Source organism: Prionailurus viverrinus, chromosome A1 (assembly GCF_022837055.1).
Source record: "Prionailurus viverrinus isolate Anna chromosome A1, UM_Priviv_1.0, whole genome shotgun sequence".
NCBI classification, from domain to species: domain Eukaryota; kingdom Metazoa; phylum Chordata; class Mammalia; order Carnivora; family Felidae; genus Prionailurus; species Prionailurus viverrinus.
In genome coordinates, this window is record NC_062561.1 from 116772157 (window position 1) to 116789585 (window position 17429).

A 17429-nucleotide genomic window follows, 5' to 3' on the forward strand; every position below is an offset into this window, starting at 1 on the left:
GTATAATGGTTCAGAACCAAGAAAAGGGAAGAATACTTGAAAGTTTTGGAGAACAATGTAACCGATGAATCTAGTAGTAAGAGGACAGTTTTAATTTTAAGGCCAAGGCCTATGAGCCTGAAATCTGGAGACAGAGAGAGAGAGAGAGAGAGGAGAGACAGAGAGAGAGACTGAGAACTTGGCTTGTGTCTTAAGAGAGAGCAGGAAAAGTTAGTGCCAAGGGGCAGGGCAGGGGGAGGGGTAGAGTTCACAGTTATGGAGCATTTACCATGTGCCAGATCCTCCTCTAGATGCTTTCTACGAATTAACCAATTTAATCCTCATAATATATCTATGTGGCTGTTGGTATTATCCTTGCTTAAGTAATTTGCCCAAAATCACAGTTAGGAATTTGAAAGCAGAATTTTGAATCTGAAAGATTAGATTACCCAGACCATGTTCTTAACTGTCGCACTGAATAGAGGAGGGATCTTCTAACTAAAAGTAAGAAAAAACAGAAGAGCCAAAACAGTTATTCATCACATGAATTTATTAAAGTTTGTTTATATACAGTTGAGGTAAGCTATAAGATTATAAAATGAAATTTTTACCCCCAAGACATTGTTACAATTTGGTAAATATTAATGGTTTGCCTCAAAGGTTTTGTACTGATTAGATACTATGAATGTAGAATAATGCAGAGGAACTAGCTGTGTCTCTGGAACACGGTCTTAGGAGAAAATGTTATCTTCTTGATCTCTCAGGAGATAGAGGCATAAAGGTAGGCAAGGTAATCCTTGGCAAAGCCCTCAATTTTTCATATAATAAACTAATGTTCTTTATAACCAAGCTCATTGCAAATATGTATTTATTCAGTCTCTTTTTTCCTTCTTAGCAATTTAAGAACTGGCTTTTTGGCTTGTTTCATTCAACAGTATGCTAATGAGATAAAATTGATGGGTTTAATTCCTTTATAGCTCCTTTAGCCATGAACGGCACCCTTAAACTTAGCATACATGAGCTGTTGAGTGACTCCTGAGACATTATGTTTGGCTCAGAACAAGTCTATCAACATTACACAAAAGATAATGCTTCACTGAGTGTCTCCCAATAGATTTCTAGGACAATCAAGAATAGATACTTGGGAAGAAAGTTCGATATAATATACTTACTCAAACTGCCCCTACCTGTGTTATACAGTTGTAATAGTCTTTGCCCAACTTCATGAAACACACTCAATCTTGCTTTTAGATAGCAATCAATCAATGAATCAATACAAAAATGACCTCAGTTTCTAATTGCTTATGGAGAATTTTTACCTGAGGACAAAATAATAAAAACAAAATCAGTTCCAACTCAAAAAAATGAGACTTTAATATGCTAGGAATAAAGTTATCTGAAGCAAGTTATGTAATTCATTGAGTTATAGAAACCTACAAATCAGCAACAGAGCTTTATTTAGCAGATGGTACTTCTCAGTAAACGAGATGCAAATTTTTAAATGTGATCTGACATCTGACAAGGCCACAATAATAAGGGAAGTGCTTCATAATTATGCAAGGATATTCAGTGAAGAAAAGGATGGTGAAAGATAAGGTTAACATGAAAACCTATCAGACTGAGAATGAGGATAAGTAAATCTGCAATCTCAAATGAGAATAGAAATGGCTGAAATTAAATCAGAAGCAAATAAAATAAAACGAGGGGCGCCTGGATGGCTCAGTCAGTTAGGCATCCGACTTTGGCTCAGGTGGTTCAGGTCATGATCTCACCGTGAGTTCCAGCCCTGCATCAGGTTCTGTGCGGAGAGCGCAGAACCTGGAACCTGCTTTGGATTCTGTTTCCCTCTCCCTCTCTGTCCCTCCCCCACTCACTCTCTGTCTGTCTCTCTCTCTCAAAAATGAATAAACATTAAAAATTTTTTTAATAAAAATAAATAAAATGAAAAAAATTGTTGAAGGATGTTAGTAAAGAAAGTGTAAAGTTTTGGTGTCTGATATTTCAGAGTATAAGTGAAAACTCATGGTCTTGGAAAGGGCTGATATTTAAAACTTCTCCAAAGCAGAGGAGAGGGAGAAAGGGATAAGGAGATGGAGAATTAGTTTACTGACAAAGAATGCAAGCTAGGAAGAAAAATTGTCTAGGTTCAATTCTTAGCTCTGTCACTTAGTAGCTGTGTAATTTTGGCAGTTTCCTTAATCTGTCTGCACCTCAGTTTTCTCATTTGTAAAATGAGGAAAATAAACTTATAAGGGCATTGTGAGGATTTTATGAGCTGATATACAGAGCATTTACATAGTTTTAGATACATAATAAGAGCACTACATAAATGTTATACTTTGAAGAAAAGATACCTAAAGATTAACATCAATAGCAATATTTAATCAGAGAATCAAGAAGAAATCTGGTACAGCTATGCAATCCTTTATCCAAAATCCTTGGGACCAAATATGATCCTGAATCAATTTTTTTTAAATATTTTAGGAATATAACATGTTATGCTATCTATATTTTACTTAACCAGTGTTGTCCTGGGCAGCAGTCTCCAATCAAACACATATTTCCATAGTGAAATGCATCAATAGTCACACCAAATGGAATAATGAAGACTTTAAATAGAGTTATGTCTGTTCAGATCAGTTTTTACACCAAAAAATTAAGAAAAAAGTGTTTTGGATTTTGGATTTGCAGATGAGGAATTGTGAAGCTTTGTCTACCATAAATCTTATTGTATTAAATAATGGAACAATAAGCATGGGAAATACAGAGCAATAATGATATGAAATGAAAAACTTTACTGAAAACCTAATGTGTACCCAGAAAATCTAATGACTTTTTCTCTCTTAAGGAAAAAAAAAACACAACAGATGTGTACATAGTTACCACATGGGATGTTACCTGGATTATAGCTGGGTGACTTTATGCGGCATAAATTTTTCATGATGCCCAGAACATCTCCCCAGATGTTCGCATGAATGACTATTTCAGGTCTCTGCTCAAATGTTACTTCCTCAGAGAGGATTCCTTCATCACTCTATTTAAAATATCACATGGGAGGCATGTGCACACACAATCACACAGTGAACTCTTGCCCCTTTACTGCTTTCTTTTTCTTTTAAGCACTTACCACTATCCAACATTATCTTTTTTTTAAATTTAACATTTATTCGGTTTTGAAAGACAGAGAGCATGAGCAGGGGGAGGGGGCAGAGAGAGAGGGGAAACCCAGAATCTGAAGCAGACTCCAGGCTCTGAGCTGTTGGCACAGAGCCCGAGGCGGGGCTTGAACCTGCAAACCGTGAGATCATGACCTGAGCCGAAGTTGGCCCCTCAACCGACTGAGCCACCCAGGTGCCCCCAACATTATCTTATATATTTGTTTATTATCTGTCTTACTAGACTGGAAACTCTATGGAAACAGAAACTTGGTCTGTTCAGCACCTGGAACAATGTCTGGTGAATAGGCAATTGATGGATACTGTTCAATAAATGATTTAAGAAAATGAGGCTGATAAACAGTGATGGGTTCCAAGAACTAGTCCTGATATAGCAGGTAATACTTTCCAAAAGGAAATTCAAAGCAAAAAAAAAAAAAATTAAATGCCACCTAAACATCAGCTGTAATGTTTATGTAATATATATATTAATGGAATTCCAGAATAGTAATTTAAAAACATTTCTTCCCTATACACATACTTATCAAGCAAATATTTATGTGCTATCTAAGAGGTAAAAACTAATTATTACACTTACATTTACATTTCATAATTAATTTTGAGTATTTAGGTAGACAAGAAGAAAAGGTATACTTAAAGTTAAAAAAGACTAAATATTAAAGAATTACAAAATAAAGATACAAAATATTAAAGAAAGAACTTTAGGGTTTTTCCCATGGAAGATTCTCTTGATTTTTCCCCTGACATATTTGACTCACCACTGAGAGAAACCAACTGATCTTCATCTAATTGGAAAGTGCTACTACATTCGGTTATAAAAATGGTCTAAATTAGCTTCAGAGGGCAGTGTAATCTGGTTGTATGTACACACCCACTTATGTATGCATGTATTTAATCTTGCTCCAGGTAGTAAAACTGCAATACATTTATATTTTAAAGTAAGCCAACAAGGGAATTTTGGGGTCACCATAAAACGTGCAACAAAGTTCAATAGTACTTTCAGTGCAGATAGATCCACTGTTTGGAAAGGCCCAGCTTTGCTCTTCATTGTCTCTTCATCTCATCCATATGTCAGCTGTGACTTGGGAATTACTTTTTAAAAGAAGGAAGGGAAAGGGAAAAGTACAGATTGGAATTTAGGCCAAACAGTGGCAAAAGTATCAAAACTAACTACCATTTTCAAGTTATCATACTGTATATTACAAATTGACATTCCATTGATCGTGGTTAAAATACCGTCATTTCAACATGTGTGACTTTTGCACTTTTTTCTTTCCATTATTCTTTAAAAAATTTTTTTTAATGTTTTTATTTTATTTTTAAGAGACAGAGACAGAGCACGAGTGGGGGAGGGGCAGAGAGAGAGGGAGACACAGAATCTGTCTGAAGCAGGCTCCAGGCTCTGAGCTGTCAGCACAACTTGAACCCACGTCCAGAGCCAAAGTTGGACCAAGTCGTATGCCTTACAGACTGAGCCACCCAGGTGCCTCATTCTTTCCATTACTCTTAAACTGGGAAGAAAGAAACAAAAACAAAAGGATATTCCAACAGCGGTTTAATGGCTTTCAAACTCTGTTACCTCAGATTATGCAAGGATTTTCCATTAGAATTACTTGAAAAAATAATGGAAATTGAGAATGTGTATGTTTCCCACAGGAAGAGGGGCTCCCTGAAATAAGACAGATTAGCACACATATCTTGGCCAAGTGTTGTGAATCAATGACTCCAGGATAGGAAGAAGGAGGTAAAAAAGATGAAACCAGACAACCAATACCAAAAAAGATCAGAGGCTCATCGACAGTGAGATCAAGTTTACATAATTACTAGCCTCTTTGCTCTCAAGTGGTATTTGATGGTATCGTGGGTAGGAGGTTGAGGAGTGATTTGCCACAGTTCTAGACCCTCAACAGAGAGGATTCTGCTTACCTGCTTTTGAGAATGGTTCAATACCATGTTAGCATTAAAGGAGTAAACTAAACGGTCCACTTCAATAAATCTTACATCAACAAAGAAAAAGCTGTCCTTGTTTAAGTGAAAATTCCAGATCATCAACATAATCTGTTTCAGGGCATATATGAACTATACAAGTCTCATGCTTCTGACTCTTGTCTTCAAGTCCCTAAACTGGAATAAAACCAGATAAATGCCTGAGGAACCACTTCGCACCCCAAACACGTGCAAACTTTGTTCAACAGAACACTTTACTGCCAAAATGGAGTTGGCAGAAGTTTGGAGCAAAGGCCCCCAGGCTGCATGATTTGCTGGCACCAGAGAGCTTAAAAATCTTAACATAATACTGCTGAGTTTGAGCCCTACCAACTTGCTTGAGACTCCTTCTCTAAGTTTGATCTGAGAAAGATGGAAGCTGCCATCAAGAAAGACTTTATTAACACTTCATCCTCTACCCAGAAATAATTTGATTTCCCACTCCTGATGAACATACAGATATATTCTTGGGTAGTTTTGTTTACTTATAAATTTACAACTTATATTGTAAATCTAACATAGTCTATTCTGAAATACATGTAAATTCATTTTTGTTTGGTGGCTTGGATAAAGGCATACAGGGAAACCTACTGCAAAAAGATTGATTATGATGACGTTCTACTTAGAAAATACTGATCTAAATAGCTCCCATACATGATTCAATCACAACTGATTACCCTCAAACACTGTGGCAGAAATTCAGATGTAGAATATCTATAAGTTGCTATCAATTTATATATAGTTTAGTTTGTATTATCACTTCTCTGAGTTTGAGTAATGGTGGTTTAGTTTGTATATGAACAATTTAGGAAGCGAGGAAAGGAACCAGGAAGAATTCTTCTCTTTCACAAGGGTCAACAGTAAGGTGCTATTTGGGATCCTCTTAAGCTTGATGCAGTCTAATGAAGAATTATAAAATTAATACAATTATAAAATTGTAGTTAGGGGTGCCTGGCTGGCTCGGTTGGTAGATCATGCAACTCTAGATTTTGGGGTCATGAGTTCAAGCCCTACCTTGGCAGGAGAGCTTACATAAAAAATAAATAAAATTATAGTTAGAATAATGGCAACTATACAAACAGTAACTTTAAACTTGTAAATTTTTAATATGCAGTATTGAGAAACTATGGTTTGTTTTGGAAGGTTATTTTGTGCTGGTTCAATAGGAGATCAGGTTTAGAATAAAGATGCTACTTGCGCCTCATATACCTAAAAAAAAAAAAAGAAGAAGAAGAAGAAGAAGAAAAAGAAAAAGCTCTTTAAAAACTTTCAAATCTTTTCCTTCAGTAACTCCATGTATTAATTTCTCTGAAAGCCTTTCTGTTTTTCGTCCTCTGGAACCTCCTAAATATTCTAATTCTCAGATATGATTTCATATTTCTAATCTCCACAATAGAGTTGGATGTATTTAGGACAAAACACTCTTTAGGATATCCAGTTGCAGAAGACTGTAGTTTTAAAGATATTTATATAGTAGTGCTGCCACCTAAAGATGAGGTGAATAAAGAAGCAATTCAAAAGAAATGACCCATCATTCTTAAACCTGTCTCAAAAGTTTTTTCACCTCTAACTAGGGATTAATAAACACTTTGTTGTTAGTATAGAATCTGAATTGTTTCACAATAACTTATTGCACAGCTGTGATTTTCTGTGGCAGGGAATTCCAACCTCAAACCTTTTAGAGTCCTCTGTGATTTGGCGTCTCCAGGAATACCTCCAAAATTTCTCTCAGACATTAGCACTGACTACAATACATGGGGACGGGGAACAGGGGCATCCAAAGATACCCACAAGTAAATAATTGAGGGATTTCTGGTTTAGTGGATAAAGTAGGTGATACTAGATCCCTTTATGGGTCACAGACTCCCTGCAACTCTGAACTGACGTTTTTCTAACTCAATTTTCTCATCTGTAAAATGGGGTTAATTTCATCTCACTCTTACTTGCCTCAAAGGTTTAACTCGATAAGCTTCCTAAAAAAAAGTCCAGTCCTATAAGTGAGTTTAAAAGTTTAATATTGCCTAATAAAAGGGTATTTTACCGTGTATTGCAAGGTAACTTCAAAATAAAATATGCTCAGCTAAATAAGTTAGGACAGTGGCTAAATTTTTAACTACAGAATGACTTCTCTGACATCTATTTAAATCATGATAAAGATGGTTAAGGTAGCTTTCTATTTTGCAGCTGATAACTTTTAATTGATCCATCTTCCATGACGCAGTGTTGCAGGACAGAGATGTGACAGCATACAAAGTATGGAAGAAAGTTACCGTGCACCAAACATCTTGTCAAACTTGGTAAGATTTCAAGAAAACTCTTAAAGGACACTTTATAATTCTGCATTTCGCCCCTGCGTAGTAATTTATGAAAATTAACTCGTCTCTTACATTTTCTCCCTCTCAGCCCAAGGACGCATAAATAATATTTATCAGGGTTTTGTCCTTAGTCACAGTCCCTCAAAGGGGCCCAGTTTCACCTACACTGCGTGGGAGGCTGGGCAGCAACCCCACGCTTCCTGTCAAGGATTCCTGGGGCTTAAGCCTGAACGTGGCCTCGCCTCTTTCTTCTTTATGCTAATTCTGCCCTTCTAGCCCTCTCGGCAGGCGTCTGAAGACCAAGGTGAGACCCTCCCGGGAGATAAAAGGTCTACTGCCTCCTCAGAGATGCGGGCGGAACAAGGGCATAGGGAGAGGGTGACAGGGTGGGAGCAGCACGGATAACGACGCTTAGGGCCCTAGGTTGGAGCTGGTGCAGGCCCTACAGGGCTCTAGACCCGCCAGAGCCTAGCTCCAGCCTTCAAAGCCCAACGCGGGTTAAGTCCTCCTAGGGGCGCCACGGGCGGCGAGTGGAGGAAGTGCGCGCAAAGAGGCCACAGGCAGCCCCTTCCTCAGACGCGCCTCAAGGCCTGGGCCCGCGGGCTGTTGACGCGCCAACGGCGCAGAAGGCGCGCGCACGCGCAAGAGGAGGGCGGAGGGAGCGCGCTCGGCGCCCGCCGCCGCGGCGACTGAAACGGAGGGACGCGAGGGCGGAGGGCGCGAGCCACGGGGGGAGGATGGGGGAGAGATGGTGGGTAGCGCGGAGCGCGCGCTGACGTCGCTCGGAGTCACGCACGGAGCGCCGGGTTACGCGCCGACGTCTGGCTGCCACGACTTGCCGTCTGCGGCGGCGGCGAGCGGATCCCGCAGGGGAAGGAGGAGGAGGAGGGAGAGCCAAGGGGGCTGTGAGTGAGCGGGAGAAGCAGGGTGTGAGCCGGACTTGCCCGCGGGAGGGAGAACGAGCGAGAGCCGGGCCAGCCATCCGAGCCGCCTCCTCCTCCTCCCCTCGGCGTCCCGCCCCCGCCTGCCAGCCCGCCCTCCTTCCTCTTCAGCCGGCTGAGCCCGAGTGAGGCGCCGCTCAGCTCGCGCTGCTGTCCAGGACAGGTGTGCGCGCGCGCGCCCTCCTCCCCCTCCTCCCCTCCCCCTTTCCTCGCGCCAGCCTAGCGCCTGCCTCGCGCGCGCCCTCCCTCCCTCCAGCCCGCGCCCTCCCTCACCTGCGGCAGGACAGCGCCCGCCCGCCAGGGTAAGCCCCTCGCGACCTTCCCTGCTGCCACTGCCACAACTCGAGGTGCCGCCCACCCTGTCCCCTCTAATTGCCCTCTTTGCCCCAGGAATAATTACTGTACCATTGTAGACATCTTCGCACCCTCCCTCCGGGGACTCAGGCAGTGCAGCAACGCCCCCCCCTCCCGTAGCGCACGAACGAACGAACGGACTCCCACCTCCAAAAAAGAACAAAATCACACGCCCCTTAAAAAAAAAAAGAAAAAAAAAAAGACATTCCTACCTCTGCTGACGGTAGTAGACCACCAGTGGTGCCGTTTGCTTAGCAATCCCTAAGCCCAATTTCCCCTGGCCATCTTCGCCCGGGCCTGGGACAGTGCGCCAAATGTGGCCGACACTCCCTGCACAGCAACCCTGGCAGGAAGGGAGAGGAAGGAGGGTTCTAGGCTTCACTACCAACCCCTCCTCTCCTCTGTTCAACCCCCACCCCCGCAATGCATACACCCGCCCAGGATGCGTTGTAAAAATAAAAAATAATACATTGGTGCTGACATCGCAGATGAAGGCAGGCCCAAGGATGGGTGGCTCGAACAAGGCGTTTTTGCTGCCCCACGGAGCTAGGTCAGCTCAACAGCCTCCTCTGTCTTTGTTCGGGGGCAAAAGGAACGGATGCGAAGCTGGAGGGTCTTCCCTTTGAGTGACAGTGGGCTCCGGAGGCGGCTGAGGTGTCTTTAGAAGGGACCCCCACAAATATATCTGCCTTGATTCTGAACTTGGAGAGAGAAAGGCCCCAGTCCGGCTAGGGCAACTTTCTTTGGCTCGTTGCTGTCTATCCCCAAATAAATGCCACCTTCATTTCCGCTGTGTGTGAGGGACCCTTTTGAGGGTTCTAATTCGTTCTGTCGGGCCAGGGGCTCTTGGAGAGCTTTTTGCAGCGGTGTCTGTGGTTGTGTCCCGTGTCCTTGGAAGGGAGGTCCCAGTGCTTTGTAATAGACGGAATTTGGTTTGACATCTTTTGGTAGACTGTGAGAGGAGAAAAGGATTTTTTGTATTATTATTGCTTCAAGACCCCCACTGCTCCCAGCCCAAACTGACGTTTGCGAATTGCGGCTTTGAAAATTGGAGTGTTGAGTAGAGTGTGGAGAGAGTTGCTGATTTCATTCCTTTGGGTACTAGTAAAACCTTTTAAGTATCAGCCGGAAGAGAGTGAGCTATTGACATTTGCATCGGTTCTGTTTGGGCCTTTTGGGTACATAAAATGTCGGGTTCTCGGAATCTTTTATCGAATTTAGAATGTGTGCTACGTTTATTTAACTCTTTTGCAAATGCTTACAGTGAAAACGTTTTGTGAAATGCGAGGGTTCTATCACATGGATTGTTCTCTTCAGGTTTTAAATGTTTAATTCATATCTTTAAACATTAAAATAGCATTGGAGAGGCATAATTTTGAAGATTAGGTGAGCTATAGAAGGACAATGTGCTTTTAAAAAATGATTGATGAAATACTACTACTATTAGTCCTTGTTGTTGTTAAACGTTAACATTTACTTAAGAGTTTCCTTTCATTTTCCTGGTAGATGGCCATGAGAAGAAATGGGTAATTCCTCCACTTTGAACACTTGCAGTACAACATTCCAGTTACTTTTAATAATTTGGGTATTGAAGATAATTGTGTAGTTTAAGACAGGCATTTAACCTAAGCAGCACTTGAAAACAATTTCTAATGTTCTTGCTTCTCTTTTGTTTTGGAAATCTGTGATACTAATCAGCATATTGTTTCTGTTGGGAACTCCATAACTAAAAGGGTTTATTACCCAGAGGTAGATTCTCTCCCTCCAAGTTTATTTTATAAATGTGTGTGTGTGTGTTAATTTTTGCTTTTAAAGACTAAAGCTTATTAGAATCACCCGTAGTTCAGGCTGAGGAAAATTGAAGCTTTTTTCCTTTTTGTTCTGCCTAATGTTTGTTTCACTTGTGAACAATATTTGTTGGTAAGAGTTTGTTAACGGCATAGAGATAGTGGGATTAAAAATAAAGCAATCTCTGTTCTCTTCAAAATGTGTGTGTAGTATTAATAAAAGAGCTCAAGAAATCTAGACGTTTATCAGATTTTTAAAAGTAAGCAAACTTTGAGTAGAAAGGGAATATTTTTTGATGATTTTTAAATAACACTGATATTTTGCTGCATGTTAATTTATTTCGTTTCCTCTTTGCCTTTCCTGCATTGTATTGAAAATTTCAATTTAATTTTACAACTGTTTGTTTCAGAATAACAAATTCAAGAGGCTAAATACTAGAACACTTTTCATTTACTAAGTATATTATTTAGGTAATTAACAAATGGCTAGAAGTCATTTTAAATCTACAAATTTTCTAATGGATTTTCAATGTTAGGATGCAGATCTAACTCTGAAATTCTTTTTAAGCTTCTAAACTTTTTAAGACCTTCCTCTGAGACAATATTCATTCTTCCCAGACTGCCTTTTAAGGCTACCGTATTCTGTAGCCTAAGGAAAGCCGCCTTTCACCATCTCCTTCCTAGTCTGACCAAAGCCCCACATTTACAGGCTTATCCTGAAATTAACTTTTTGAGAAGTGAAAATGTGCTGAATCTCCAATTTATCATTGAATTGTTTTGGAAAAGCCATTATTAACCTTGCTTACCTTTTAGATACATTTGTAAAATAGGGGACAAGCTGGTATATAATGGTAGAAATTTTATACATATATAATAAATAACGTAAAATAAGTAAATGCATATTTATGTGAAGAGATCCAGGTCTCAGTGGTTTGCTGATTTGAGTTTAAAATTCCCATTTTGAACATGCAAATGATATTTAACTTGTGTTTTGTCTAGAAGCTTCATCAGTTGCCTGTGCGCTGGGGAACTAAGAACTCAGTTGCTGGTGACACTTTTTCAGAAAATCAGGGTGTTCCCAAAGTCAAACTGCTTCAGAACCCCTGGATATAAATGTTTGGGACAGAGAAACGAGAAATTTAAACTCTAAAGTTGGTCACGGAAGGTGGGCATTTTTAAAGCCCTTGTTTTCTGTCCTGGGGGAAGCAGTCATTAGCGTAGAAGAATGGGACCGGCAGGCGCGTGTCTCCTCATCACAATCCCATTGGTCTTCTTGCTGCTAAGAGCTTTCTTGAGGGGGCAAGCGCTTGGTTCTGCGCAGGGTAAACCCCAGAAGAAGAGCAGCGGCTCTTCTAGATCAGACGGATCGAAACAGATCTTAGCCTCAGTTTACAGCTGGAAGCGTAATGCCCCGCCCTACTCTGTGCGGAGACCCTGCCACTCAGCCTTTGCGTCCCAGTTTGGGGCCAGGGTCTATCCAGGGTCCTGATCGCTACTGTGTGAGCTTGAAGGAGTCACTGCTTTTTCTCGTTTTAATTCTTTCGCGGTGGGAAGTGCGCCAACAGTTCTTCTCTCCCCTTCCTTGCAGACTTGGGGACAAGGGAGGGAGTTTAGAAAAATCAGCAATAAAATGGCACTACTCGGTACTGGAGGATGCCCCCAACTAAGGAAAAGTTCTTTATGGAGCCCAAAGCCTGGATTTCTGTCTGTCAGAATGGGCCTCCCCTTCAGGGAACCATTTCAGGGACCATTTCAGGGACTAGTAGGTGGTTCTGGGGCTGGTTCCCACAGCACTACTCCAGTTTGCTCTTTGGTAGCCATAGTGCTTTTCCCTGTTTCTTGCTCTTTAGCGGGAAGTAGCAAACATCAGCCCAGAGCCAGAGTAGCTAATGCTGGGTAGAACGGAGCCCTTACTAAAAGAAAAAGCAAGCTGTGAATACTTCGGAGGCAGGTTTGCTCAGGAGGTGAAGGGATATATTAGGGAGCTTTGAGGGCTCAGGTATTGACAAGGTTTAGGTCCTAGACTTATCTGGGTTTCGTGATCCTTAGTCCTCTCCAGCCCTTTCTTTTCCAGGAAGCTTGCACAACTGTGGTACTCAGCTGTCTGTGAAGCTGAATGAGGGAGGGAAGACTCCTTACTTTGGGGGTTGAGGGATGTTGGGTGGGAATGGCACCCACAGATGGGACAGAAACACTCTTCTAAGGATGGAGGCTACAATCCATGTTTGAGAAAGCCAGGAGTAAGGCTGTGATGTCCATCCCCTGAGCCACCTGCAGAAGGTGATAAGGAGAATGTAGGGGTAATGGCAGGGGTTCTCCTGGAGATAGGCCTGAGCTTCCCCACAACTCTTAGAACTGCAGACTGCAGGGAGGGAGTATGAGCATTTGCTATATATGTAGAAGAAGGAAAACAGGCCCTAGATTATGCCTTAGATCTAGGAAGAAAGAGATCCCTTCTTTCCGAGTCTCTTTCTGAGACCAGAGACCCCCTTTAGCTGTCACTGTCCAAAGATTCATTGGTTAATTAATGGTTGGTAACCTAGCTGTCTACCTAAAAACCACTAATCATGTAATGCTTTACTTTTTTGAGAGGTAGGGGCTCTCCTGGACACTAAGGAGTTTCTGGGAGGAGGGGTAAAAGGGGCGAGCGAACCTGCGTTAATGAAACCCGTAAGGAAGTGCGTTTCCCAGGAAATTCCTGACATTTTTAGCTCGTGAATTTACTAAATCTTGCTTGGTTTTCTCCTCCATTCTGGGTCCTTCCAGAGGGGAAGAAGAGTGGGTTAGGGGCTGAAGGCTTGGCAGGGCCTGGTTCATCCGCAGAGCTGGCCGGCAACCCAGGCTGGGCTCAGCCTTGAGCAGGGTGCCCCCCTTCCCCAAATCTCGGAAGGAGGAGGGGGAGGCAGGCGGGCAGTTGTGGTCCCACTGGGGGCTGGTTGAAGGTTTTTGGGTGAACGTGGGGTTTCTTTTTGATTGTTGCTTGGGGGGAAGGGCAAAGCCAACGAGAACAGGCACTGCGGGCACCCCGGCCCTGGTGCGGCTGCCGTCCTCTGCTTGGCTCCCCCCCGCCGGTGAGTGCGCCCGCCCGCCTGCCCGCCCGCCCGACTGTGCGGGGCTGCGGTTGGGGGGAGGGGGGAGCGGGATCATCTGAGGCCAGAGCCGCTGCCGTGCGCTGGGAGGGGGAAGCGGCGGGAGCGAGGGGAGGGACGGGCTAGGTGTCTGCTGCTCCGCGCCACTGCTGCCGGCGCCCCGTCCTCATCCTAGGCAGCCCCTTCTGCAGCTAAGGGTTACCGCCGCACCACCTCTCCTGTTCCTTGCCCGCCTCTGCGGCCAGGGCTCTGCGGTAGGAGATAGCCCAGGCGGGCAGTGGGTGGGCCTGTCTGGGTTTGGGTTTGGGTCTGACTGAGGCCCACATGTAAGGGGGTGGCCGTGACTTGGTGTCCCCTGTCTGCAGCGGGCTCAGTAGCGCTTCACAGGCCCTTCCCTCCACATCCTCTCTTCGGGGTCACTGGAATGCAGAACTCAGGCCCTCTCCCTGTGCTTAGTATGGCAGTCCCCTTCTCACCCCTGGTCCCCCAACTCCCTGGGCCGAGGCCGCCCAGGGTCTGGCCAACAGCGACAGCCACAGTGGTGGTGGCGGCAGCAGCTGCGACGCGGCGCGTCCCACAACCTCCCCCCCCCATACACACGCCAGGGGTGTGGGGTGAGGGCCGGCGGGTGGGCGCCGCCTGGCGGGCGGGCGGTCGGGGGGCTGGCATCAGGGAGGGGGCGAATGTCACGTGCCGGCGGGCGGGTGGGCGCGTACAGTAGGGCGCCCTGCTACTGTACTGGGGAGTCAGTGCCCTGTTACCGGGTCTCGTCTCTCCCGCAGATCTCGCGAGAGTGGCTGACTGGCTGTGGGGGTTGCGGCGGCAGCAGGCGGAGCCGGGGAGGGAAAGCAGCGGCGGCTGAGGCGACTGAGGCGGCGGGCGGAGCGGCAGGCGGCGGCGGCGGCGCGGCGGCGGAGCGCAGCATCATGGCGGACCGAGACAGCGGCAGCGAGCAGGGTGGTGCGGCGCTGGGCTCGGGCGGCTCCCTGGGGCACCCAGGCTCGGGCTCGGGCTCCGGCGGGGGCGGTGGTGGCGGCGGGGGCGGCGGCGGCAGTGGCGGCGGCGGCGGAGGGGCCCCGGGGGGGCTGCAGCACGAGACGCAGGAGCTGGCCTCCAAGCGGGTGGACATCCAGAACAAGCGCTTCTACCTGGACGTGAAGCAGAACGCCAAGGGCCGCTTCCTGAAGATCGCTGAGGTGGGCGCGGGCGGCAACAAGAGCCGCCTCACTCTCTCCATGTCAGTGGCCGTGGAGTTCCGCGACTACCTGGGCGACTTCATCGAGCACTACGCGCAGCTGGGCCCCAGCCAGCCGCCGGACCTGGCCCAGGCGCAGGACGAGCCGCGCCGGGCGCTCAAGAGCGAGTTCCTGGTGCGCGAGAACCGCAAGTACTACATGGATCTCAAGGAGAACCAGCGCGGCCGCTTCCTGCGCATCCGCCAGACGGTCAACCGGGGGCCCGGCCTGGGCTCCACGCAGGGCCAGACCATTGCGCTGCCCGCACAGGGGCTCATCGAGTTCCGCGACGCTCTGGCCAAGCTCATCGATGACTACGGAGTGGAGGAGGAGCCGGCCGAGCTGCCCGAGGGCACCTCCTTGACTGTGGACAACAAGCGCTTCTTCTTCGATGTGGGCTCCAACAAGTACGGCGTGTTTATGCGAGTGAGCGAGGTGAAGCCCACTTACCGCAACTCCATCACCGTGCCCTACAAGGTGTGGGCCAAGTTCGGACACACCTTCTGCAAGTACTCGGAGGAGATGAAGAAGATTCAAGAGAAACAGAGGGAGAAGCGAGCTGCCTGTGAGCAGCTCCACCAGCAGCAGCAGCAACAGCAGGAGGAGACCGCCGCTGCCACCCTGTTGCTGCAGGGTGAAGAAGAAGGGGAAGAAGATTGATCAAACTGAATGGAAAAAACCCACACACACATGCATACACACACACACACACACACACACACACACACACACACACAACCACACACAGAAAATATACTGTAAAGAAAGAGAGAAAATAAAAAGTTAAAAAGTAAAAAAATAAAAAATAAAAAAAAAATAACTGTTAACTCCAAGGGAGCACCACCCACAGAACCTCCACCAACTGACAGTTTCTCTTCTTGACTTGCCACCCATCGCTGGATGTTGTCCACTTTATCCACCATATAAAACAGTAAGCAGCTGCTAAAAACAAAAAACAAAAAAAATACAAAAAGTAATAACATTATATGAACTGTGTTTCCTACTTGATTAAAAAATATAAAGAACTGAGTGTTTATTTCCCTAATTAACCAAGAACTTTTGTACACGTTTAAGCTATTATTATTAAAAGTGTTTGCAAAATGGTCAAGATTATAATATTGCTGAATTATATAAAAGTCCTTTTCATGTTGAGCTAACATTTGACTTTAGCACAAAAAAGAGATATTTTAGAACACGTAAAATAATATTTTTAGTTTTTCTCATTTTGTTACCAAATTTCAAACCTTACATGGAGGTTATTATAGTATATTTGACACCCTATATACCTGTGATTAGAGATGTGTATATATATGAGGGCTAGGCATGCTGTGTGTCTGAGCTTTGTCTAAATGTTATGCAGAAGTTTGTAGAGTTAAAGGTACGTAGGTTTAATTCATGCAAGGTAAACAATAAGTGCTCTCTTTTATACAATATGCATTGCATCTGGACCTTAAACATATAAAAATGGTCAGTGAAACTTCTGTGAACATGAAGAAATTATTAAAAAAAGGCATTTAAATGAAATTTGCTAAGTTGTGATTTTTACGGTTGGAACCAAAGTTATTCAATAGTCAAAGGAAAAAGAGGAAAGAAAGAAAAAGGAAATCTCCCATAATATTTTTCTGCATCTGTTTGCTTTGATTGAGTAGGTGTTTTGTCATTATTGTGTATATGAGATGTATCGTTCATAATATATTTTTTTTATTATGTGTAGAAAGATTTTAAAAACTTAAACTAACGTGCAGCAATTTCCAGTGAACCTGTACATGGACATCAGGTAGCAAGTCTATTTGTGGTCACTAGCACTGTCTCCTAAACTAGTAAGAGGTCTGAAGCTATTCTTTGATTTTTGCCAGTGCTATTAACTTATGTAGACCTGTTAAAAAGCAGAGCAACACAATTATAGTTATCCTACTGAGCCATGGATTCTGAGTTTCATTTTAAAAGTGAAAGCCAAGTTGGTATGTGTAAAGGATTTCCATGTAGCTGTGGTGCTAGTTATTACTGGCTACATTATATGCTAAGTGTATTTGTGTTCCCCAAGTGTACAAGCCTTCTATCAAAAGTATGTTCTATAACTCATATATTCAAGGTGTAGGGTATGAAAATGCAAAGCTTAGGAGAGCACTTTACCAGGCTGGTGTCCTCCAAACTGAAATTGTTTGTATCGATAGTCTTTTACAGGTTTTCATTTAAAGATGTTCGTGTGCTTTTAATTGACAACTAACTTCTTGCTGCTGTATAGTAAAATATTAATATATTTTTATCATTAAACTGCTGCATGACTATCATCTTTGAGTGAAGAGAAAATGTTATAAAAAAGATGCCTTAAACAGTACATTTTGGTTTGGAATTCTGTAGAAAGTATTTTGGTTTAAAAAAAAAGGATTTTGTCTGCTATAGAGAGTTCTGGGGATGGAATTGTTTCTTGGCAAATCCAGCCATATAGATCTTACTGCTGTATGTAGAAGACACCACCTGTAGGAGCTGGAAGGTATCAGTGCTTCTCACATTGTAAAGCATTGGCCTAGGAAGGTGAAACAGTTGTCTTTTTGAAGGATTTTTTT

The 17429-nt window shown here is 44.0% G+C and overlaps 2 protein-coding genes across 5 annotated transcripts in view; one reads left to right on the forward strand and one right to left on the reverse strand.

Moving 5' to 3' along the window:
• The window catches only part of NRG2 (neuregulin 2), a 243563-nt gene extending 234311 nt beyond the window's left edge, over positions 1-9252 (reverse strand). Inside the window, exon 1 of the mRNA XM_047849740.1 lies at positions 8964-9252. The gene's annotated coding sequence lies outside the window, so the exon portion shown is untranslated. The remainder of the gene's footprint in view (positions 1-8963) is intronic.
• Positions 7676-16386, forward strand: PURA (purine rich element binding protein A). Of its 4 annotated transcripts, none has more exons than XM_047849773.1 (2): positions 7676-7760; positions 14410-16386. In XM_047849773.1, exon 2 carries the CDS (start codon positions 14554-14556, stop codon positions 15520-15522), a length of 969 nt encoding a protein of 322 aa, XP_047705729.1. In that variant the 5' UTR covers positions 7676-7760; positions 14410-14553; the 3' UTR covers positions 15523-16386. The 4 variants fall into 4 exon arrangements, with proteins under 4 accessions (XP_047705729.1, XP_047705710.1, XP_047705712.1 ...); XM_047849754.1 differs by lacking the exon at positions 7676-7760 and adding an exon at positions 8084-8699; XM_047849756.1 differs by lacking the exon at positions 7676-7760 and adding an exon at positions 8084-8560.
• Positions 16387-17429: the final 1043 nt, after the last annotated feature.